At 47.7% G+C, this 23,430-nt stretch overlaps 1 protein-coding gene across 4 annotated transcripts in view; it reads left to right on the top strand.

Annotated features, from left to right (window-relative positions):
- Window positions 1-23,430, top strand: part of PHACTR2 (phosphatase and actin regulator 2) — a 174,071-nt gene that overhangs the window by 79,680 nt on the left and 70,961 nt on the right. The window contains exon 1 of one of the 4 annotated variants that reach the window (XM_064169167.1): window positions 419-745. The exons of the other annotated variants lie outside the window; for them this stretch is intronic. Within the exon in view, the coding sequence (XP_064025237.1) occupies window positions 703-745 (43 nt within the window). The 5' untranslated portion in view covers window positions 419-702. Of the gene's footprint in view, window positions 1-418; window positions 746-23,430 lie in introns of those variants that run through there. 4 annotated transcript variants of the gene reach the window in all.

Raw genomic sequence — 23,430 nt, 5'->3', positions numbered from 1 at the left:
TGCTGTCCTAGGTAATACACTGAGTTGAGCACTTTCCCTGACCGCTCTCACAGCCAAGCAGGGGCTGGTCCCGACCTCCCGAGCTGCCCTGCTCTGGCATTCCTGCTCCGCTGCCGGCGGTAGTAAAGCCTTGAAAACTGCGGCCGGCAGAGAGACAGACGCCTCGGAGCCGGGCAATGGGACCGCTCCGTGCAGCTCTCACATGGTTTCCCTTCGCCTTCAGAGAAGAAGGGGAAATAGTTTCATGTCTGGACGAACGTTTTGGACCTTGGGGTTAGGGAAAGGACGTTAGCAGCCCCAGCACGCTTGCCCCCGAAGCACCGCCTGCCGCAGCCTCCGTGCCGTTAAGGGTGCTTTTCCTTTCTTTGTCAAAGTTGGTTAAAGCTTTCACAACGCCTCCTGCAGCGCTCCGGCGCAGCGCGGACCCGGGCAGAGGGCGGTGCGGCGGAGCGTCGCCTCCCCCAGCCCGCACGACGGCCGGACGGGGGCGAGGCGGCGGCCGGGGCGGGGGTTGCGGCGCTGCGGGGACGGGCCCCAGCCGAGCGGCGGACCGGCAGCATGACAGGCAGCCGGCGGCCCGCAGCCGCCCCCCGCCAGCCGGCGGGGAGCGCGGCCCCAGCGCAAAGTGAGATGGCCCCCCGGAAACAGCCGCGGCGGAGGCTGCGCGCCCCGCGGGCGGCGTGACCGCCTCCCGGCCAAGCCATGGGCCAGACCTCGGTCTCCACGCTACCCGAGCCGGCCAGCGGTGAGTACCGGGCTACGCCAGCAGCGGGACGGCGCGGCGGGGGTGGCTCCCAGTGGCGGTGAGCAGGGGCGTGCGGCCGGGCCGGCGTTGGGGGAGCAGCCCGGGCTCCCCGGGGCCAGGTTGCGGTGCCCGCGCACCCTCAGACGCTGCCGCCGCTGCCCGCCTGCCCCTTCGGCGCGTAGCGGGGATGGCGGCGGCGGCCGGGGCAGACGCGGTCGGCTTCTCCTGTTGCCCTGTCCGGCTCGGCAGCCGCGAGGGGCGAGCGACTCCGCCGTGCCCCTCACCTCCCCGCGAACTTTGGGCTCCTGTTTCCCCCTCTTTAACAAATAAATAAATAAACGCGAAGGGGGGAAAAAGAAGGGGGGAGGAAAGGAGCGGAGCGCTGGCAGCTGGCCCAGCAGCGCTGCTAGTAACCCGCCCATCTGGTTGCTTTTGGCTGCAGGACGTTTTGTGTGTAAGCGTACTACTGAAAATAAATACAGTGCGTGTGAGCGGAACCTCCACCGCCCCCCGGAAAGCGGTTTGGAGCTTGGTGAAACAAGTGCGGACTGTTGGGGAATGTGGTTCGGAGGCACATTAGCATAACTCAAACTCTGTTTTAGTTACTGAAAAACAGAGCGGGGCCATCCCCGCCATAGTAGGATGTAGATGCTCAGTTTTAACTCCGGAGAGGTCGAAAATTTCCTGCAAAAATGTCCCGGCACACATATTTGTCCTCTGTGCCTGTTTGCTTTGCGTCCGTTAACACTCATGCACAAACACAAGGCAAATCTTATTCTAGACTTTAATTCACAGTATTACTAGGATTGGAAGAGACCTCACAGATCATCAAGTCCAACCCTTTACCACAGAGCTCAAGGCCAGACCATGGCACCAAGTGCCACGTCCAATCCTGCCTTGAACGGCTCCAGGGACGGCGACTCCACCACCTCCCCGGGCAGCCCATTCCAGTGTCCAATGACTCTCTCAGTGAAGAACTTTCTCCTCACCTCCAGCCTAAATTTCCCCTGGCACAGCCTGAGGCTGTGTCCTCTCGTTCTGGTGCTGGCCACCTGAGAGAAGAGAGCAACCTCCTCCTGGCCACAACCTCCCCTCAGGTAGTTGTAGACAGCAATAAGGTCTCCCCTGAGCCTCCTCTTCTCCAGGCTAACCAATCCCAGCTCCCTCAGCCTCTCCTCGTAGGGCTGTGCTCAAGGCCTCTCCCCAGCCTCGTCGCCCTTCTCTGGACACGCTTAAGCATCTCAATGTCCCTCCTGAACTTTATTCTTCATTTGCCTATTTGCTCTTAACGTTTTGGGAATGTTGTGTCAAATAGGAGACAGCACAACACATTTTACTTCCCCCTTTTGGTTTTATTTTCTTGGTAGGCGTTTCAAATAACAGTAACAACACATTTCATGTTCAGAAAGGCTCCGTTATATTGCAGTGCTACAATGTCCCAGGGGTACCATCCCAGTCAAAATCTTGGGTGGTTTTTTTTGTCTCTTGCCAAACACTGCGTGGAAGAAAAACCTGACCAGTTCCAGTAGGTTTCACCATCCTGCTGAAGGGTTCACACAGTAGCCTGCGGGTTAGAATTGCATCAAGGTAGGCATCAGGAAACACATGTAAGGAAACGGATGGACCTGTTAAAAGTCATTGTTAAACTTCCCGTTCAAAAGTGTGTCCAAACTCTTTATGGGCAGGAGTCTGTTGTGAGGGTGTTTTGCCTGGGGAGAGAGCCTGCATCTTGACTAATGAGGGTGCTGGTGCCTGTGTTCCCTGAGCAGAATGCAAGCAGTAATTGGGATGGAGTTCTAGTTTTACCTAAACAAAAAAAGAAGCCACCCTCTGATCTTTACTGACTGAAACCAAGATTTTCAATCAGGAGCAACAAGAGACACTCATCTAAGGGTGAAAATGATGGTGGTGCTACCTCAGTATTGCCCAGTAAATTCTAGTTATCGCTATTTCAAGAGCACTTCTCTTGTGATGAGATACTGGCAGTGCCTCTTGAGGGTTTCACAGAAGAGCTATCCCACTGCACTTTCAGACCCTGTTTAAATTGTTGGGAGAGTATATCCCCAACAAGAAGCCGTGGAAGCAAATAGGTTTCTGGGTGGCATGGATTCTCGGGGTGCAGTCATTTGTTTTCTTTAGTCTGCTAGGTTCTGAATGCTTCATAAGGTGAGGCGAGGCTTTGTCCAGCTCTGATCGGGGCAGGAGAATGACTTCAGTTGGTTCTGGTTCAGATGGGTTGCCCTTTAGGCAAGCAGCCCTGAAATCTTGGTTGATTGTGGCATGTTGGCCAGCTACAAGCCGTTTAAGTCTTTGACAGCTGCCAGAGATTAGAGTTGAAGGGGATTCCTGTCTTGTACACGCAGGGGCTACAAATCTGTTTTAGTGCTAAGGAATCAATAGTGCATTCAGATCCCCAGTGAGCCACACAAAAGCAGCTGTGAGAAGTTAGTTGCCTGTTTGTTCCTTTCTTTTTTTTTTTTCTGCAGCCATGCCAGCCTGCAAGGGCTCAGATCCTGCCCTCTGATTCCTGCCATACCCCTGCAGGATTCAAGGGGGTTGATGGCTAGGCACAGGGGGGGCACCACTTGTAAGGTACCCTGGGGCCTTCAGGTGGACCAGTGCAGTGAACATGGGTTAATGGAGAAAAACTGAATAAAAGGTTTTTCCTAAAGTCACAGAGTGTTGGAAGAGATAAAATTCATGCATGGTGTGATTCTCTGTGTGGACTCCAGCCAGTGTCCTGTGGGTTTCTGTGAGATTTACTCTAAATGGAAGTCTTTACTCTTGGAAAGTGAAATATATACTGAAGTGCTTAAACAGACCAAAGATCTACTGGGTTAAGGGCAAGACTAAGGTCTAACTGTAAAACTCAAAGTCGTCCTCTGCTGGGTAAATGTATACTCATACCAAGTGGATTACATAGTGCCTGTGAAGAGAGGAAGAATCAGATTTTCATGACCTGTTGGAACTTTAGCAGCAAATATCTCATGCTGGAGTTTGCCATCAGCTTGTGGGTGTTGGAAGTATTTTGCACAGGAGGATCAGGATTAAAGAGTCATCTCCCATAAGTATGGGAGGTAGATGGGCAGCAAAGCAGGGCTTATCTTTTTGTGGACGCCCTCTAGGCAATCTTTGCTCCTTCTCTTCCTTGATTCCAGCTTTTTAGTCATTTGAATACATTTTCTAAAACTTGTTTGTTACTTGTCATAGTGAGCTAATGTGAACAAACAGTAATGGCAAGAGGGGCTTGGGGAGACAGTATGGATATGTGGGAAAGGTGGAGTGCATCCTTCTTTACTCATCTTCCTTCCTCTTCTTTGATCTCCCCATGCCTGGCAGGCCTAGATTAGTGTGTCCTCTCCCTGCCCTTTGGCAGGAGTTCAGCACTTTTAGGGGTTATCAGCTATCATGTGCAAAGGCTGTCACTTCTGTTTTCTGATCTACTAAGGGCAGAAGAGCTGTGTGCTTTTTTCATGTTTTTTTTTTTCTTTTCTTTTCTGGATTTGTCCTTGTGTAGTTCAGTACCAGCCACAGTGCTGGGAAAAAGTCATTTCCTCAAGTGGAAGAATAATCAGCATATTGGGAAGATTAAAGCAGACCTAGGTAGACAGTGATAGATTTTTTTTGTTGTTGTTTTTTTGTGTAGCCATGCCAAGAATGAATTGGAGTAAAACCAGAGCCTAACAGTGTTCTTAGGAAGAAGTCTGGCAGTTTAGCAAGGGGTCTGAAGCAGAAGAGAGGGTATGCTGAGGGGAAGGACAAGCTGCAAATGGAATCTGTTGCCTCTCTGGTCAGTGCTCAGTGGGGCCAACCGAAGCTTGAGGTCAGATCTCTGTGCTGACCTAAAGCACCAAGTATGTAATCCATGGACCTGTTTACTCTGGGGTGGGTGGGAGGGAGTGCTTCTTGAGTGCTTTGCAGATACAGAGCACAAATTTCCTGCGTTGCATTTCACCTTATTACAGACCCAAATTTTTTTCAAGGACACAAAAATGTACTTTGACAGCACAGGAAAACTATTTCCCACCCAGCTCCCCCCATGAGATGAAAGCAGTCCCTGGTAGGAGCCTGTTGTTTGTTGACCTTGGCACTGGACGAAATGATTCTCATAGGTCAGAAGTGAGCATGTTTCTCAGACTGCTCTTTTTCATCTCTCACGGCTTTGTGGGATTTCCTGTTCATTGACAAGGGAAAAGCAGCTTCACCTGTGTCTGTGCAGAGGAATTGTAATTGCTTTCTCTGGGCAACCTTATATTGATCCTGAAACAAAATGGAAAACTGCCATTTGTTCCTGCAGCTCTTAAGTGTTGGCAAACAAACTAATTGGTTATCAGTGCAGCAATTAGAGGGCTTGTCCAGGAAGACACAGTATTCCAGTAGTGCTCTTTGGTGGTAGCTGCTTGTGAGCCTTACTGAGAGTGCTGTTCTGCAGCAAACACTTCTGTTCCTGTGGAGCTGGACATGGAGATACTCGGTCACAGACTTAAATTCTCAGCTTGACTCAGTCCACTACAAATCTGAATGTGCAGACAAATCCCTACAGTAATAGTTCTTAATGAGGACAAAAATTAAACTGTTGTGCTGGGGGGAAGTAAAGGCTGGATGGTAGGAGGAAGTTGTTGTCACAGAGAGTGATTGGCATTGGAATGGGCTGCCCAGGGAGGTGGTGGAGGCACCGTCCCTGGAGGTGTTCAAGAAAAGCCTGGATGAGGCACTTAGTGCCATGGTCTGGTTGACTGGATAGGGCTGGGTGCTAGGTTGGACTGGATGATCTTGGAGGTCTCTTCCAACCTGCTTGATTCTATGATTCTATGTTTCTCCTCCAGCTTCTCTTATTTGCAAAAGTGAAAGAACTTTGACATGATTGCACTTTAGGGGAGGGCACCCAAAAGCATTTACAGGTGTGGTGAGCTACTCAGAACACACCTGTTAGCTGATCATTTCAGTTACTGGTGCTCTTGAAAGAGTGGAAAGCAGAACTACTGAGCTGAAATGTCAAGTTCTGTTTGATGTGAAGTCCTAAATAACTTGTCCATAGCCACAAAGGACCTTCTGAGCAGAGATCCTTATGTGGCTTATTTTTTCCCCCCCAAGGCTTGAGTTAGCTGGGAGCTCAGTAGCTGAATTCCTGTGATACTGCTCTGGGAATCCTGTTGCTTTTTCCCTCTTCTTTATGCTTTTGTAATTTGTGGAAGTGGCATAAGTACAATGTAAATGCAACTCTTTATTTTCAGTTGCTGCTAAATTCACCTTGAGAGCTTTTCAGGTTTTGTAGATCTTGAGCATGGAAAACTCTTTCTTCATCCTGCCAGCGTTGTCAGATGGGGCTACAGCTGTGACAGTATTGACAAGGCTTTTTGCCCCAGACTTTGGGTGATTATTTTAGGTGCCTAGAAAAAGGCAGGAAAGGCCCTCAGAGTGGTAGCCATGGATGTGCCTGCTACTAATGGGCACTGCAGCCACTCTTAAGAAGCTGGTCCTTGGGTGTCTTGGGCTGGAATATCAAAAATAAGAGCAACTGCTGAAAGTGTAGTATCAGCATTTAGAGCCATGATTCTGGTTTGTGCTGGTGGTGAGGGTCTGATCATGAGTGTGTGGAACAGTTCATTATTTATAGGGAGAAAATGGCACACATTTATGACACATTTATAGAATACATGGTGTATTTCTGTGTTCATGGGTTCTGCTCTATACACACTGCAATCTGCCAGAGCAAAACTCCCCTGCTTCCAAAGCAGCTGCTGCTGGTTGGCCCAGACTGAGCTCCTCAGCTGCAGTAATAACTCACTGCAGGGCAGGTTGCAACTCGAGCCTTTGCTAAGGGGCATGGCCAAGAGCAGAGATCTTGTAAGGACTTGGAGGACCAGGCACATCACAGGAACTGTGTGAGCCACAGGAACATGTGTGTGTGAAAATAAAGGCCTCATGCTCAAAAGGTTCCAGGCTGGTGTCTCACTTCTCACTCTGAGGCTGCTTGAAGGATGAGCAGGAATTCTCCTCATTTAGCTGCCAGGGTACATGAGGGTTCATGTCAGGCATGCAGACTGAGATGCTTTCATGTGCTCATGTTCAGTAGCCACTAATCACCTGCTCACAGTGGTAATCATCAGCCTCCTTATCTGCTATGAGCAGAATGAGAGCTAGCTCCTGGCAGGTCAGTGTGGCAGGGTGGCAGAGTGCTGTGAACTGGCAGGGTTTGTGTAAGGTTGTCTTCTCAGATGACCACCCACTACTTCCCCCAGATGAAACGCTCACAGGGGATCTTGTTTCCTCCCGAGCCCCCTGTGCTAAGCCCCACTGACAACTGATCTCACTCCTTGCTGGATCTCAGCCACCCCTTGGATCAGTTGTTCTTCCTTCCTAGATCCTCTTCCTTAGCTTTCCTGCTGCTCCTGGGTAATGCAGCCTTGTTCTTGGGTGGTATTTTATGTTACGAATTTCAAAACACTTTCCATCCCTTTTTTACAATATTCCTTGATCTGAATGGGAGGACTGAGCACAGGGAGGCAAGGCAGCAACTTAAAACAGCCAAGAGGAAACCAAAGAGCTCCCAAGTCTTCACTGGTCTTTAAGCCATATTGCAGTCCTGCCTATTAATAGCAGGAAAGACTTGGACATTTATATCTTGGTTTTGCCTACTTAAAGTTGTGTTTTGTTCATTTTGAACACTGATGCTTTCTGAGAGTTGAAAAAGGAAGAAATATTAACAAGGCTGAAATGCTTCTGGGCCAGTGTTGGATTTGTTTTTCACTTTGTTGTCTTAAAACATAGTGATGGTGATGAAAAAACATAGAATGTACTTAATGCTGTGAGTAAATCGCTTCATCCAACAGCCTGCTTCCAGAACTTACTTCTGCCTGTTGTATTTAAATTGTGACAGTGGATAAAAAATTACTTCTGATCCACAGAATGTCTCTAGTAGAGGCAGTGGTGGCTCTGGTCTGCTTTGCACATGGCAGATCCCAGGCAGTGATGCCAGTTGCTGGTGCCTGTTTTGAGACAGCAGCCAGGGCGCAGGTATGTCAGGGAAGGACGCAGTTCAGTTTTGTCTGTGCCTCTGAGTTGGCAGCTTTGCCAGTGATGCTGAGAAGCCTTCAGTCAGGTCTGGTTTCAAGGCAACATAAGATACTGATGTTAAAAATATATGCATAATTGAGGAAGGAAAGGGAAGAAAGCATGGGTACAAATGATCATCAGGGAAGTGAGGCAGATGGGAAGGCTGCTTATTTTATCTTGTGCCCCCCAGAACAAAGGCAAAGAGCCAAATCAAGGAATTTATATCCCCTCTTAGGTGAACTCTACAACCCCTAGACTATCAAATATATTTGGGGGCAAATGTAATACTACAGTGGGACTCCAGATTGTGCTATTTCCCACCACGCTCTAAACCAGAAATGGTTCAGTAGGAACTAGGTAGGAAGGTCACTGTGAGCCTCAAGGTGATGTGTGGTGTGAAGATGGGCAATTTTCTCACTGTCTCTGACTGGAGTCACATGGATAACAGTGCAGGATGTCCCCTTTTGGATTTGCTTCTTTTCCCCCCATTTATGATATATGAATCAATATAACCTTACATATTTGCAGTCTATGAAATGGTTTGGACTACCAATCTGTACAGACAATACAATTACCTTTGTCCATCATGTTCATTACTAGGAAATTTGATTTAAGGCTTGAGATTCTTTCAGGCTTTATTCAAGGTTGCTGCTGTACCCAGCTTGATTTTTGGGCACGTGGAAATAAAGTCTCTGCCAAAAGTGAAGGTCCTGTTTACCTTTGTGTTCTCTCACTGCTTTGAAGAGCTGTGGTTAGTGTAAGCAGAGAGAAAAAGCTGGGGAGAAATGAGGGTCTAGATTACTCTGTTACTGTATGGAAGTCTAGGGTGTGCTGTCAGGTTTCATGCAAGTAAAATGAAAAAACAAAAGGGAAGATCATGACTGTTTTGAATAGGTAAAGAACTGACTCAGTGTATGTTCAATAATACTATGAACTGTGAAAACACTGTGCTATTTGGCAGGTCAGAGTGTAGTACAGACTCCTGTCTCAGCAGTGGCTTTGTGATAGTGGAGTTTTACATGAAAAGATGTAAACAGTGAAGGATGTGTTGCTTTTTTCTTTCTCTGATTCCTACTTTAGTTTGATATGAATTACAGTGATGCTTTGCTGAGCAGAGTTAGGCTGTGATAGAGCTGTCCTAACATTTGAAACTGTAAGGAAAGCAGTTCTGTTCCCAAAGATCAACCTGCATCCCTCACCCCTAACGTTATGCCTCTTTTAGTAAGTGGTGCAGAATGTCTTCACTCTAACCAGCTGCCCAAACCATCAGTAAATTCTAGTCATGTAGATGGACCATCCTAGTTTCACTGTTACTTGATCCTTTTTGTGTTCTCTGGACATCTGAATGTTTTTATCTGTTGGCTGGGAAATCATAGAATCGTAAAATCCACCAGGTTGGAAGAGACCTCCAAGATCATCCAGTCCAACCTAGCACCCAGCCCTGGTCCAATCAACCAGACCATGGCACCAAGTGCCTCATCCAGGTTTTTCTTGAACACCTCCAGGGATGGTGACTCCACCACCTCTCTGGGCAGCCCATTCCAATGCCAATCACTCTCTCTGTGAAGAACTTCCTCCTAACATCCAGCCTAGACCTCCCCCAGCACAACTTGAGACTGTGAGTCCTTAGATGCTTGTTGGACCTCACACCTGGGCTGTTACTGCTCTGTGTAAACAAATCACAGACTTTATAGAGTAGATAATTCGTGAAAGATACAGACAGTCTCTCGTGGTCTTTGATTTAAGATACATTGGCAATTTACACAATTAGTGTAACTGTGTAGACCATAAAACTTCACTGCTGTGATGTAATTTACTTCTCCAGCTTATGCTGCTCTTGACAATCCTTAGGGGTGCACAGGGACTCTCTTCCAGGCTTAAGAATTTTTCTTTAATTGCTTTTGAAGCTTCAGCTCAGAAAATTAACTCTGAGGATTTGCCATGCCTGATTGTTTTTCTGGGATTTTTCAACCCAGAATTTTGTTGATGCACATTAAAATTGTTGACATTTCACTTTTCCTTTTCTGATGAAGAAGAGAGGGTTCTTCTTCCCTCCTTTCTGCCTGAGTAGCTGCAGAGCAAGGGCAGGCAAAAGCAATTTGAATCCTAACTTCTGTTTGATATCCAGCTAAACTAAGTGAAAGAGCATTCATCATGAGTGAAATTTGGTCTCGGTGCTCAGCAAACTTCATGGGAGGGCAGCTTTTAGCTGGAGAGAACTGCATGTTGGAGAAACAAACCACAGGAGCTGCGCTCTGTGCTTCAGGTCAGCCCACTGCAGTCAAGTGTATCAACCACCTCCCTTCTGGAACCAAGAGCTGGGAAGACAGTGCTGTCTGCCACTGTCTGTGTCTGCATCCTCAGCAAACTGCAGCCTCTGCTGGTGTATCCCAGAAACCAATATAAACCAACGTGTGCTGCTGCATGGATGCCAAAAAGAATAGCACTTCATGGAAGAGTAGCCCTAGTTATGTCCATCTGAGCTCCAAGTCAGTTTTTGAGTATACCATAGGGAGCAAGATGCCTGAGATACTTGCTTCTAGCCTGTGTTTACTCATGAAGCTGTAGCTTGTAGGTCTTCCACCTCTACTGCCTGAGGCATGCACAGAGAATTTTAATGCTTGGGCATCAAAGCAGTGGAGTTCACCAAAGGAGCAGCACCCCAAGTTGCAGAAGTGGTGTGACTGTGAATAGTGACCAGTGGTCTGTTTTGTGTCTTCTCTTCTGGTTGCTCTCTGTGCTTGCAACTCCCACAGATCAGCTTACCTGGAGCATTTATGAGGATTCATGAGGGCAGCTGAGGAACTTGAGCATTTCCCCTACGAAGAGAGACTGAGCAAGCTGTTTAGTCTGGAGAAGGGAAGACTGAGAGGAGATCTCAGCAACGTCTAAACATATCTGAGGGGTGGGTGTCAAGTGGATGGGGCCAATCTCTTTTTCCTGATCCACAGCAATAAGACAAGTTAGAAGGTTTCACTTCAACATGAGGAGAAACTTCTTTACAGTGAGGGTGATGGAGCACTGGAACAGGCTGCCCAGAGAGGTTGTGGAGTCTCCTTCTCTGCAGACTTTCAAAACCTGCCTGGATGCATTCCTGTGTGAACTACCTTAGGGGATCCTGCTTGGCAGGGAGCTTGGACTCGATCTGTGGAGGTCCCTTCCAACCTCTAATGTTCTGTGGTTCTGTGATTTATGTCATAACAAGCAATAGAAAGTCACTCCAGTGGGTTTTTCTCTCTTTTCTTTCACCAAGACCCTGGGTGAGTCGACAAAGAGATGACTCTTTCATTCTGTACTTATCAAACACAGATTCAGAGGGGTACAGTCAAGTAACTTTGACTCATGTAACCACTTAAAGTTCTTGTAAGCTGGTAGGAAATTATTTTAGATGCTATCTGTCTTTACAAGGAAACTAGGCCTGTTTAAATTACACACACAGAATGTGTTACAGTTTTATTTCATTGGTAATAATTCTAAACTGGCTGTGCGTTTCCTTTCCTGTAAATTCATTCAATGTGTCTGAAGGTTAATGGTTTGTTTCTTGAGTTTTCAGAGATTTATCACATTTCTGAGAGGAAGGAACTGTTGGGTTTGGCGTGGATGCTAAGAGTTTTCTTGTTATGAAGGTGGTGTTATGGAATCATAGAATCACAGAATTGTCGGAGCTGGAAGGGCCCTCAAGGATCATCCAGCTCCAACCTCCCTGCCATGGCAGGGACACCTCACAGTAGATCAGGTTGCTCAGAGCCAAATACAGCCTGGCCTTAAAAATTTCCAGGGGTGAGGCTTCTACCACCTCCCTGGGCAACATGTTCCAGTGTCTCACCACCCTCATGGTGAAGGACTTCTTTCTAATATCCAGTCTGAATCTACTCACTTCCAGTTTTGCTCCATTCCCCCTAGTCCTGCCGCTCCCTGACATCCTAAAAAGTCCCTCACAGCTTTCCTGTAGACCCCCTTCAGATACTGGAAGGCCACAATAAGGTCTCCTTGGAGCCTTCTCTTTTCCAGACTGAACAGCCCCAGCAGCTCTCTCAATCTGTCTCCATAGGAGAGGAGCTTCAGCCCTCTGATCGTCTTCATGGCCCTTCTCTGGACACCCTCCAGCACTTCCACATCTTTCCTGTAATAGAGGCTCAAGAACTGGGCACAGTGCTCCAGGTGGGGTCTCACCAGAGTGGAGCAGAGTGGGAGAATCACCTCCCTTGACCGGCTGGCCAAGCTTCTCTTGATGCAACCCAGGATCTGGTTGGCTCTCTGGGCTGCAAGTGCACACTGGTGACTCCTGTTGAGCTTATCCACCAGAACCTCCAAGTCCCTTTCCTCAGGGCTGCTCTCAAGCCAGTCACTGCCCAGCCTATATCAGTGCTTGGGATTACCCCAACCCAGGTGCAGGACCTTGCACTTGGTCTTGTTGAACCTCATGAGGTTGGCTTGGGCCCACATCTCCAGCCTGTCAAGATCCCTCTGGATGGATCTCTTCCCTCCAGTCTGTCAGCCACACCACAGAGCTTGGTGTCACTGGCAGACTTGCTGAGGGTGCACTCAGTGCCACTGGCCATGTCACTGGTGAAGGTGTTAGTGCACTGCTAATCTGGCCTCTTTTATGTTGATGCTGAGAAAGGTGTAGTGTTTTTTTCTGTCCTACATAGTGTACCATGGTCCTCCTCTCTGATTAATTATTCAAGTGATAGGATAAAAACAGTATTGGTTTTAGTAATTGGTACTAAAAATCCATCTGTGCTTCAAAACAGTTGCAGTAATTGCAGAGTAGCTCATGCTTAAATCCTTGAAGTTAAAAGTTTTGAAAGGCTGTTCTGACTCTTGTAAGAAGACACCAAATTTGATATCCTGGGAAGAAGATGCTGCTGTTGTTTCCTACTTGAATATTGCTGCTTTTAATATATGGGACTAGTGTGTGGAAGAGATACTTAAGAGATACTTAAGTGTCTCTGTGTGTGTGATGGTTTGGGAGTTACCTGACATGGCTCTTATGAAATTACCCAGACTAGGCTCAGCTGAGCTGGAAGTTAAGGAATGAAGCTTTATATTTACAGCTTAGCACAATATACAAGCAGGTGTTCACAATATATACAGCTATTAGCAGAAACACAGAAGTTACAGGTAATACAGAAACACAACACCCCTCCCAGAAAATCAGAGTGCCCAGAAGAGGCTCCCAACCACCTTTCCACCTCCTTTCTACCCCTCTACCTTATCCTAGAGTTTGCCTTATGTGCAAGGCGAGCTGCAAGGATCGACAAGGGGGGTTAAAAGCAGAATTAGTTGGGTTACACAGTAAATGGGGCAGGGAGAAAGCACAGGCACTGAGATACTCACACACACTGTCTTATCTATATTTATGCTCTTGGTTTTATACATCTCAGCAAGCCTATGAGTGAATTAGACATCACCATTGTTTCCTTTTCCCGGCCTTTAATCTAATTCATCTCACTAAAACTTTGCAATTTGCCTCAAACTAGCACTGGTGAGACATGAAAGGGACCATGTCTCTAAAAGAGAGCAAACAATAAAATGGACAATTTAGAGTATGGATAGTGCCAGCTTGTCAAGAGATGGACAGGGACCAAGCAGAAGTGAAAAATGCTCTGTACTTCAGTTGGAGGAGAGAGAGTAGCAGAATGTGAGCCAGGAAGAGAGAGAGCAAGAAGTTAACTACTCTGACCATGACACTTGGCTTTTAAAGCCTGCTGTTGGCCAATACCATCATGTAACTGTGTCATATTAGTGAACATGATTCTGGAGAAAGGAATAAAGTTTTTGTTGGGAAAAAAAATTGGGGAATTCACAGAGACCTGAAACTAAAAAGGCAACTCTCTTGGACACTTAACAGCAACACCTCTCACCTGACTCTCCTCTGGCACTGGTCCTCCTCCTGATTTAATTTTCCTGTCACTATTGGATGCAAGATAGAATCATAGTTCTGCACTTTGGCCACAACAACCCCAAGCAGCGCTATAGGCTGGGGACTGAGTGGCTGGAGAGCAGCCAGGAGGAAAGGGACCTGGGGGTACTGATAGACAGTAAGCTGAAGATGAGCCAGCAGTGTGCCCAGGTGGCCAAGAGAGCCAATGGCATCCTGGCCTGCATCAGGAACAGTGTGGCCAGTAGGACAAGGGAGGTTATTCAGCCCCTGTACTCAGCACTGGTCAGGCCACACCTTGAGTGCTGTGTCCAGTTCTGGGCCCCTCAATTCAAGAGAGATGTTGAGGTGCTGGAAGGTGTCCAGAGAAGGGCTACAGAGCTGGTGAGGGGCCTGGAACACAAACCCTATGAGGAGAGGCTGAGGGAGCTGGGGGTGTTTAGCCTGGAGAAGAGGAGGCTCAGGGGTGACCTCATTGCTGTCTACAACTACCTGAAGGGACATTGTAGCCAGGTGGGGGTTGGTCTCTTCTGCCAGGCAACCAGCAACAGAACAAGGGGACACAGTCTCAAGTTTTGCCTGGGGAAATACAGGCTGGATGTTAGGAGGAAGTTGTTGTCAGAGAGAGTGATTGGCATTGGAATGGGCTGCCCAGGGAGGTGGTGGAGCCACCATCCCTGGGAGTGTTCAAGCAAAGCCTGGATGAGGCACTTAGTGCCATGGTCTGGTTGACTGGCTAGGGCTGGGTGCTGGGTTGGAGTGGATGATCTTGGAGGTCTCTTCCAACCTGGTTGATTCTATGATTCTATGACCCTGTTGGTGTGGGCCATATACATATTCACAGAGATGATACTGAAGAGTTTTGGTTTAAGTGCACATTCCTATAGAATTTGTTCCTCAATGACTGCTCTTCATAAAAGCCTGAAATATCCTAGGATTTGCCAAAATAACATTAGTTACATCATGCATCCCTCTGTTGTTCAACTTTAGCATATTATTCCTGATCTTACAGAGGGGTTTGAGAAAACAGGCTATTTAATAGCTGGCTTTGATTTTATTCCTTCTAGAACAAGGAAATATTTGGTGAAGGTTAATGATGCATTACTAGCAACGTTTTTTAGCCCAACTCAGGCTGTGCTGTTGTGCTTACCTGTGTTCCTTGTGCTAAACATCTGTATTGGTAGACAGAAAATCTCTTGCCAAATATGTGTGCATCTGCAATTTCACTCCTGTGGCTTCTCTGCATTGTCATCACAATTCCACATTTTTCCCTGGAATACTTTATCTTATGTGAGCACTGTGTGTGTGAAAGTTTCCATATGACCAGCAGAGATGCCCTTCTGTGCCTCCTGCATGTAAAGGAGAAGACAGGTCCATGATACTGGGCTGCTGCCACTTTAGCAGCTGCCTGGGGTGCTGCACTGGTTCCTCTGTGGATCTCTCCAGAGGTGAAAACCACTGCTCCCTTCCAGAGATCAGCATTTAGCTAGCGTGAAAATCAAATACAGGGTCTAAAACTGTCCAATATACATGCTGAGTACTTCAGTGTTCTCAAGAATGGGAGGAAGGTTTTGGGGAAATCAGAATCCTTTTTCCAAGAGAAGAAAAGTGACTGAACCCTTTATCACTTCTTTTCATTTTGAGAATGTCACACCACTCACCTGAGCTCCAGAAAGTTGCTGTCATTTGGTTGTAAGCTGTTTGGAGACACTTTTTTTGCTGAGTAATTATTAACCTCTCTCTCTTTCCAAACCTCCTCTTACAAAAAGGATGCTTTGCTGGAGATGGAGTTATGAGATGGCTTTATTCAGCATGGGGAAGAGAACTTCCAAGGAGGTTATTTTCTGAAGGAGGTAGATTGCTGGAGGCTGCAGGAAGACCTTCCACTCCTTTGGTCAAGGCTGGAGCTGAACGGGCTTCAAACAAGGCAGTAGGAGTGTTGCTGGGGAATGTGGTTTGGAAGATGATGTGCCTTGTAGAAGTGCTCAGGGACTAGGTTCAACCTTTCATTGCCAGCCCAGAGCTGCAGTCTGCCAGCATGGTGGCAAGAGAGTCCATCCTCCATGGGCTGGGCTGGGCCACCTGCCACTGGGCAAACCTTTGGAAAAAAGACCTCTCTGGGAAGACCACCAGTGGAATCTCAGCATTTGCTTGTTTCTTTGTAGGAGACTATCCACACATTGGTTGTTAAATGCACAGATAAATAGTCCTTTTACCCCCTTGTTGGCTGCATTAACTGCTGGGTGAGTTGCAGAAGGCCCAGGGTGAGAGTACAAGAAACAGTCAGGACAGGCAAGAGCTGCCATCAGGAATTTGTGAAGTATTCCTATGGGCTTTCCAAAGGGATGGCTTGCTTTCCCAGGGACTGCTGGAAACAGGCAGGCATTCTGTCACAAAATGTTCCCTCTCTAGGAAAACATTTGGTAGTAGTTTAAAAAATAAAGACATTACAGAGCTTAAATAAAGCCAAAGATGAATTCAATGAACTCTGATGCTGTACATGTTTTGCTTGGGAGAATTTGGAATTTCCAGTGCTGCTTGGAGTTGCTAGGCATAGGTGCAGGGCTTGCAAGTCCTATGCAGGTGGCTTTGTTGGTTTGGGTTTTCATGCTGAATTGTTATTGTTTTGGGTTTGTTTTTTGGTTTGGTTCTTGTTTTTTTCTTTTGTGGGGGCTGTGTTTTACCTCCTTTTTTGTTTGTTTGTTTGTTTTTATTCTGTTTTGTTCTTTAAAAGTTCTTGCTATGACACTTTTATGTTCAGTTCATCTGTATCAGCATGGCCATAGAATCATAGAATCAAGCAGGTTGGAAGAGATCTCCAAGATCATCCAGCCCAACCTAGCACCCAGCCCTCGCCAGTCAACCAGACCATGGCACTAAGTGCCTCATCCAGGCTTTGCTTGAACACCTCCAGGGACAGTGCCTCCACCACCTCCCTGGGCAGCCCATTCCAATGCCAGTCACTCTCACAAAGGTGCCACCATGGCAACTCACAAAGGTACCGCAAGATTTGGGTAATCCTGAAATGAATGAAACCCAAAGAATTGTGAGAGCAGCTGCAATTTTATTGCTTTTCAAGAAGTAAATAGTTTTGCCTTTTAGAATTTGTTTTGTAATTACACAAGGGACATGGAGCCTTGTATATAAGGAGTAAGTAAAAAGAAACCCAACAAGTGAATGAAAACTGGGTTTAAAGAGAGTCTTTAAGAAAACGTGGAATACAGTGAGGTGTGTCATTCCATTCAGCAGGAGTGACCTCTGTCAGTATGGCGTCTGGCTAAAGTAAGCTAAATGATTCTTGACCTATATATTGGGTTTTGTAGAAAGCAACTAAATCTTCTTTAATGGTAACTGGAAGACTTAAGGGCTACAATGGCTGCTAACTTCCAGAGCCCCTGGTTCAGCAGGGAGGTCATTCTGCCCCTGTACTCTGCTCTGGTTAGACCTCACCTTGAGTCCTGTGTTCAGTTCTGGGCCCCCCAGTTCAGGAGGGACATTGAGATGCTTGAGCGTGTCCAGAGAAGGGCGACGAGGCTGGGGAGAGGCCTTGAGCACAGCCCTACGAGGAGAGGCTGAGGGAGCTGGGATTGGTTAGCCTGGAGAAGAGGAGGCTCAGGGGAGACCTTATTGCTGTCTGCAACTACCTCAGGGGAGGTTGTGGCCAGGAGGAGGTTGCTCTCTTCTCTCAGGTGGCCAGCACCAGAACAAGAGGACACATGTTGAGAAACACGTTCGGTGGAGCGCTATGGGAAGATGACTCTTTGTTCACCAATATGGTTAGATGGTCAAATCCCCTTTATTTCCGTGATACAGTGACTTATATGCATTCTAGCAAGAGGCGTGCTCAGCTTAAGATTGGTTACAGTCAGAGGGTCCAGAGTTACATGTAAGGTGTGCATAGGTTAACTTATCACAACATTCTAAGGGTCAGCCTCCCAGACCACCCACTCCAGCCCCCTTGGTTATCTAGTCTCTGCCCACTGCAGCTGTGTGTGGGGTGCTCAGTTGTTTACATCTCGATTTCCTAGCCTCGCTGGGAACCAAGGACGTTCTCAGCGCCAGTTACCCATGTTTGTGACTTTATGTCCTCGACTGGTGAGAAATTCTTCCACAGACACAGCCTCAGGCTGCACCAAGGGAGATTTAGGCTGGAGGTGAGGAGAAAGTTCTTCCCTGAGAGAGTCATTGGACACTGGAATGGGCTGCCCGGGGAGGTGGTGGAGTCGCCGTCCCTGGAGCTGTTCAAGGCAGGATTGGACGTGGCACTTGGTGCCATGGTCTAGCCTTGAGCTCTGTGGTAAAGGGTTGGACTTGATGATCTGTGAGGTCTCTTCCAACCTTGGTGATACTGTGAAAAGAGAAGGAAAATTGTTTACAGGTGGCAGGCAAGCACAGTGTGTGTGCTGGTGTAGCTGGGGGGGCCCAGAGCCACTGCCACCAAATCCCTGGTGCCGTTTGAAACTCTCATCAGTGATTTGTGATGAAGCTAAGTACTGAATGAATATTTGTAGGCTCTGAGATTCATTGGTGAGGAAAAGATGGAATTAACAACAGGAGAAGAGGAAATGGAGGTGTTTAAGAGGAGGCTGGATGAGGCACTTAGTGCCATGGGTTAGTTAATTAGAAGGGTTAGGTGATAGGTTGGACTTGATGATCTTAGAGGTCTTTTCCAACCTGGTTAATTCTGTGATTTTGTGATTCTGTGAATCTAGTATTTCTTCTCTGGGTAGTTGCCTTCCAGCTTGAAGGATGCCCTTCAGCTCCATCTGAAGAGTTCAGTTTAAACTGGCAGATGGAAGCTCAAGTCAGCAGTTTGTTTTAGCCTACAAACAACAGAAATAGATTTTATAATTGGTCAATGCCAGTGCCTGAATGAGAGAGGTGGTAGGAAAAGGACATACTGCAAACAAGTTCATGTAGACATTTGGATAGCTACAAAGACTTAAAAAAGCAATGCCTGAGCAGGTAGCAATGAAAACTTAGCAATCTGTTGTTCAAACTGCTCTGTTTTATTCTTTGAGCTGGAGCAAGAACTGTCTTTATAGCTTTTGCTTGTACAGCTCTTGTCACAAAGAGATCCTGATCTGCAACCAGCTCTCTCACACACCTCAATAATACAGTCATTCATTATTAACAGAGCAGAGCAGTGGGAGCCTCCAATGCAGCATGAGACAAGCAAGTGGGGAAATGAAGGTATCAATTATGTATCTGCCCTCTTGTTGATGCTCCTATGGAATAATTGTTTTTCCCTAAGGGAATAATCTTCTGGAAGAGCTGAGCACATTCTCAGTGCCTCCTCTGACAGTATCACAGTATCACCAAGGTTGGAAGAGACCTCATAGATCATCAAGTCCAACCCTTTACCACAGAGCTCAAGGCCAGACCATGGCACCAAGTGCCACGTCCAGTCCTGCCTTGAACAGCTCCAGGGACGGCGACTCCACCACCTCCCCGGGCAGCCCATTCCAGTATCCAATGACTCCCTCAGGGAAGAACTTTCTCCTCACCTCCAGCCTAAATTTCCCCTGGCACAGCTTGAGGCTGTGTCCTCTTGTTCTGGTGCTGGCCACCTGAGAGAAGAGAGCAACCTCCTCCTGGCCACAACCTCCCCTCAGGTAGTTGTAGACAGCAATAAGGTCTCCCCTGAGCCTCCTCTTCTCCAGGCTAACCAATCCCAGCTCCCTCAGCCTCTCCTCGTAGGGCTGTGCTCAAGGCCTCTCCCCAGCCTCGTCGCCCTTCTCTGGACATGCTCAAGCATCTCAATGTCCCTCCTAAACTGGGGGGCCCAGAACTGAACACAGCACTCAAGGTGTGGTCTAAGCAGTGCAGAGTACAGGGGCAGAATGACCTCCCTGCTCCTGCTGGCCACACCATTCCTGATGCAGGCCAGGATGCCACTGGCTCTCTTGGCCACCTGGGCACACTGGATGTCTCCCCATCCAAAGCACCACCAAGCCTTTTTCCCTCCCAGGAGGGCTTGACACTTTGATTAGTTCTGGGCCAGTGCTTAGTCCTAAAAAGAAAGAGCTGCTGGCTCTCACAGGGAGGCAAGATCCTACTTTCCAAACCTGTCTCCGTGAGTGTCTGCACCCCTGGGATGTGCTACAGACAGAACACTGTCCCAGTGTGTTGTCCTGGTGCAATGAGCTGGAGTGGAGCAACTTTGTTATTTGCAGTTTGTTCCAGCTAAAGCTGTTTTAGTTATCCATGCCTTGCTTCCATAAACACTGTTTCCATGAAAAACTGAAGGTAAAAATGTGGATGAATACAGGCTTCAAATCTGTGTAAAGATAGTACTAGTGAGTTTGGCTGCAGATTTCTGATGCCCCCAGCTTGGCTGATGGAATGGCTGTTTCTTCATTGTGTAGGAAAGGGGACATGCTGCCTTTCAAAGGTGTGACTGAGTCCCATCACAAATTGGACACGGAACTGTCTTTTTATGTAACATGCTCCTGACCTCTGAGTTTAAATTAGCAAAGGAAGAGCAGCTGGGCTGACAAATATGTCAGCTTGTGCTTGGTTTTCCCCACTCTGGACCCGATCAAGATGCAGGGAATAAAACAGCTGTTTGCTGTGAGGCTGGAGGTGGAAAGAGAAATGAAACATGATATAGAATAGAAGTCAGCTGCAGCCTTGCTGGCATTGCACCCTGGATTAAACGACTCTTGGGCCACCAGTATGGTTAGATGGTTCTTCTCCCTTTATTTCCGTGCTACAGTGACTTATTGGAAGAGGTGTGCACAACTATTTAGTTTCAGATTGGTACATGTGGAAAGTACAGATTGGTCCAGGATTATGTACGTGATACAGATAGGTTAACATTATATCAACAACCTGTAGTGTCCATCCCCTGCAGCTGGCAGAACCTGCCCCCTGCAGCTGCATGTGGGGGGTGCCACCCCCATGCCTCTGAGATGGATTCAAGGACACTCGCAGCGAGGTTGCTCATTCTTACCAGTTCATGTCCTGTGTTAGCAAGAAATCCTTCCACACAGCTTGGTAGCTCTCATTTCCTTACAGCAAAAATGATGATCAAGAGAGTGTATTCAGAGTTGTGATACTACAGGTACAGCATGATGGGAGCAGTACTAGTAGATAGTAGGCTGAACAGGAGCCAGCAGTGTGCCCAGGTGGCCAAGAGAGCCAATGGCATCCTGGCCTGCATCAGGAACAGTGTGGCCAGTAGGACAAGGGAGGTTATTCTGCCCCTGTGCTCAGCACTGGTCAGGCCACACCTTGAGTGCTGTGTTCAGTTCTGGGCCCCTCAATTCAGGAGAGATGTTGAGGTGCTGGAAGGTGTCCAGAGAATGGTGACAAAGCTGGAGAGGGACCTGGAACACAAACCCTGTGAGGAGAGGCTGAGGGAGCTGGGGGTGTTTAGCCTGGAGAAGAGGAGGCTCAGGGGTGACCTCATTGCTGTGTACAACTACCTGAAGGGAGGCTGTAGCCAGGTGGGGGTTGGTCTCTGGCTGTAGCCAGGCAAGCAACAACAGAACAAGGGGACACAGTCTCAAGTTGTGCTGGGGGAAGTCTAGGCTGGATGTTAGGAGGAAGTTGTTGGCAGAGAGTGATTGGCATTGGAATGGGCTGCCCAGGGAGGTGATGGAGTCACCATCCCTGGAGGTGTTGAAGCAAAGCCTGGATGAGGCACTTAGTGCCATGGTCTGGTTGACTGGCTAGGGCTGGGTGCTAGGTTGGACTGGATGATCTTGGAGGTCTCTTCCAACCTGATTTGATTCTATGATTCTATGATTTTACAGGCTGTGGTTTTAGAGCTGACAAATTGGTGCTTTGACTGAGAGCAACTGTGATTAATTATTAATAGTTACTTCTGAGCGTGTTGGAGTTTTATCATTGCTGTTTTTCCAAGCTGGTATCTAGCAACAAAGGCAAACATTCTAAAGGCAGCTCAAAACTGAACTTAAAAAATAAACAGTTCTCTCTACAAAGACTGCAGAGCTAACAGCTTGTACAAACATTTGCAACGACAGCAACACTCAGAGTTTTGCTGGTTGGATTTAAGTGTTCTCGACCTCCTTAGCAGGGTCCTGAGGCCAGCAGGGTCACCAAAAGAAACTATTTGCTTGGTGTTTGACTTACATGTGTTTGGACAAATGCAATATGCTGTTTCCTGTACTAGACAAAAAAAAAGGTGTTGAAGTGGTGCCAATATGAAAGAGAATGTTGGTTTTAAAAGGCAGCACAGTGAGCTCCAGAATGTCCCGCGTGGGGGATTTCATTACATGACTGATCTAATTGCTCCTGAGGTTTTCTGTATGTAACTATTCTGTTATTTGTAGATCAAGAGCACCTTGTTGCAGTACTTATGCATGAGAAAGCATTGGGCTGGGTGCCCACTAACCAAAACCTACTCAGATGCATAAACATGTCAATTGTCAAAGATCTGGTTGGAGATAATAAAGGGAAATGCACATACGTAGTGTTCACACAGAGCTGGGTTTGGCGTGAGTGTGGGGTAACCTGGAATGAATTGGGGTGGGACAGAAAGGGGATGTGTGCCTCCTTCCCCAGCTCTCTTCATGTGCATGAGAAAAATAGTTAATGATTCCAGCACTTTGCTTCAGTATTGGGTGTGGTGGAGGGGTCAGGCTGCGCTCTCATACCTGTGGCAATGAGCTCAAGTGCTGACTTCATGCCAGAAGTCTTCCATCTCTTCCCAACTTCTCACTCATCCCCTGCTATTCTGTTCCTGCCTCAGCTCCATGGCACAGCATGCAGCTCAGCCTGGTCAGCAGAGCTGTTTCCTTGGCCCTCCTGTGTCAATAGTAGGAACTAACTTGGTTTTAAGAGCTTAGGCAAAAGGTCATTCTTTTCCTGACTCGGTGCAGTGATAAAGTATCACAGTATCACCAAGGTTGGAAGAGACCTCACAGATCATCAAGTCCAACCCTTTACCACAGAGCTCAAGGCTAGACCATGGCACCAAGTGCCACGTCCAGTCCTGCCTTGAACAGCTCCAGGGACGGCGACTCCACCACCTCCCCGGGCAGCCCATTCCAGTGTCCAATGACTCTCTCAGTGAAGAACTTTCTCCTCACCTCCAGCCTAAATCTCCCCTGGCACAGCCTGAGGCTGTGTCCTCTTGTTGTGGTGCTGGCCACCTGAGAGAAGAGAGCAACCTCCTCCTGGCCACAACCACCCCTCAGGTAGTTGTAGACAGTAATAAGGTCACCCCTGAGCCTCCTCTTCTCCAGGCTAACCAATCCCAGCTCCCCCAGTCTCTCCTTGTACCTCACAACTGGTCATCAGTGTGACTGCTGGTTTAGCTGACGTTTCCACTGTGGTGATGTGAAAACAGGCTGAGGTGACTGGAAGCCTGCTTGTGTGGACAGAGTCTCTGTAAAGCCATACCTGTGTGCTTTCTGCTGACAGCTTATGGGATGCAGCTGACAAGCTGCGGGGAAATGCCTCTGTTTCCAGGTACACCAAGGAAGGGAGGAAAGGCATCTGAGAGGGATCAGTAGCTGGGTTTGCAAGGTGAGCTGTTGAGTTGGCCTATCTTCTAGGCCATGGGGAGAAGGAGAGACATGGACTTGTGTGGTGCATAATGGTCAGTCTGTTTATTGAAGCCAAGCCTGATACCTGTAGAGTGGAGTTCGGTACAGGGGCCTGTACTTTTGACAGGCTTACAAAGCAGAGATGACTGTCCACACACACAGGGCCAGACCTGACCAACTACCTCCCTTAATCCCCCTTTTGGGCAGCTTAGCCACAACGTTGCTTG

Source organism: Pogoniulus pusillus, chromosome 31 (genome assembly GCF_015220805.1).
Source record: "Pogoniulus pusillus isolate bPogPus1 chromosome 31, bPogPus1.pri, whole genome shotgun sequence".
Classification (NCBI taxonomy): Eukaryota; Metazoa; Chordata; class Aves; order Piciformes; family Lybiidae; genus Pogoniulus; species Pogoniulus pusillus.
The sequence above is the reverse complement of the archived record's forward strand: the minus strand, read 5'-3'. Positions and strand labels throughout refer to the sequence as shown.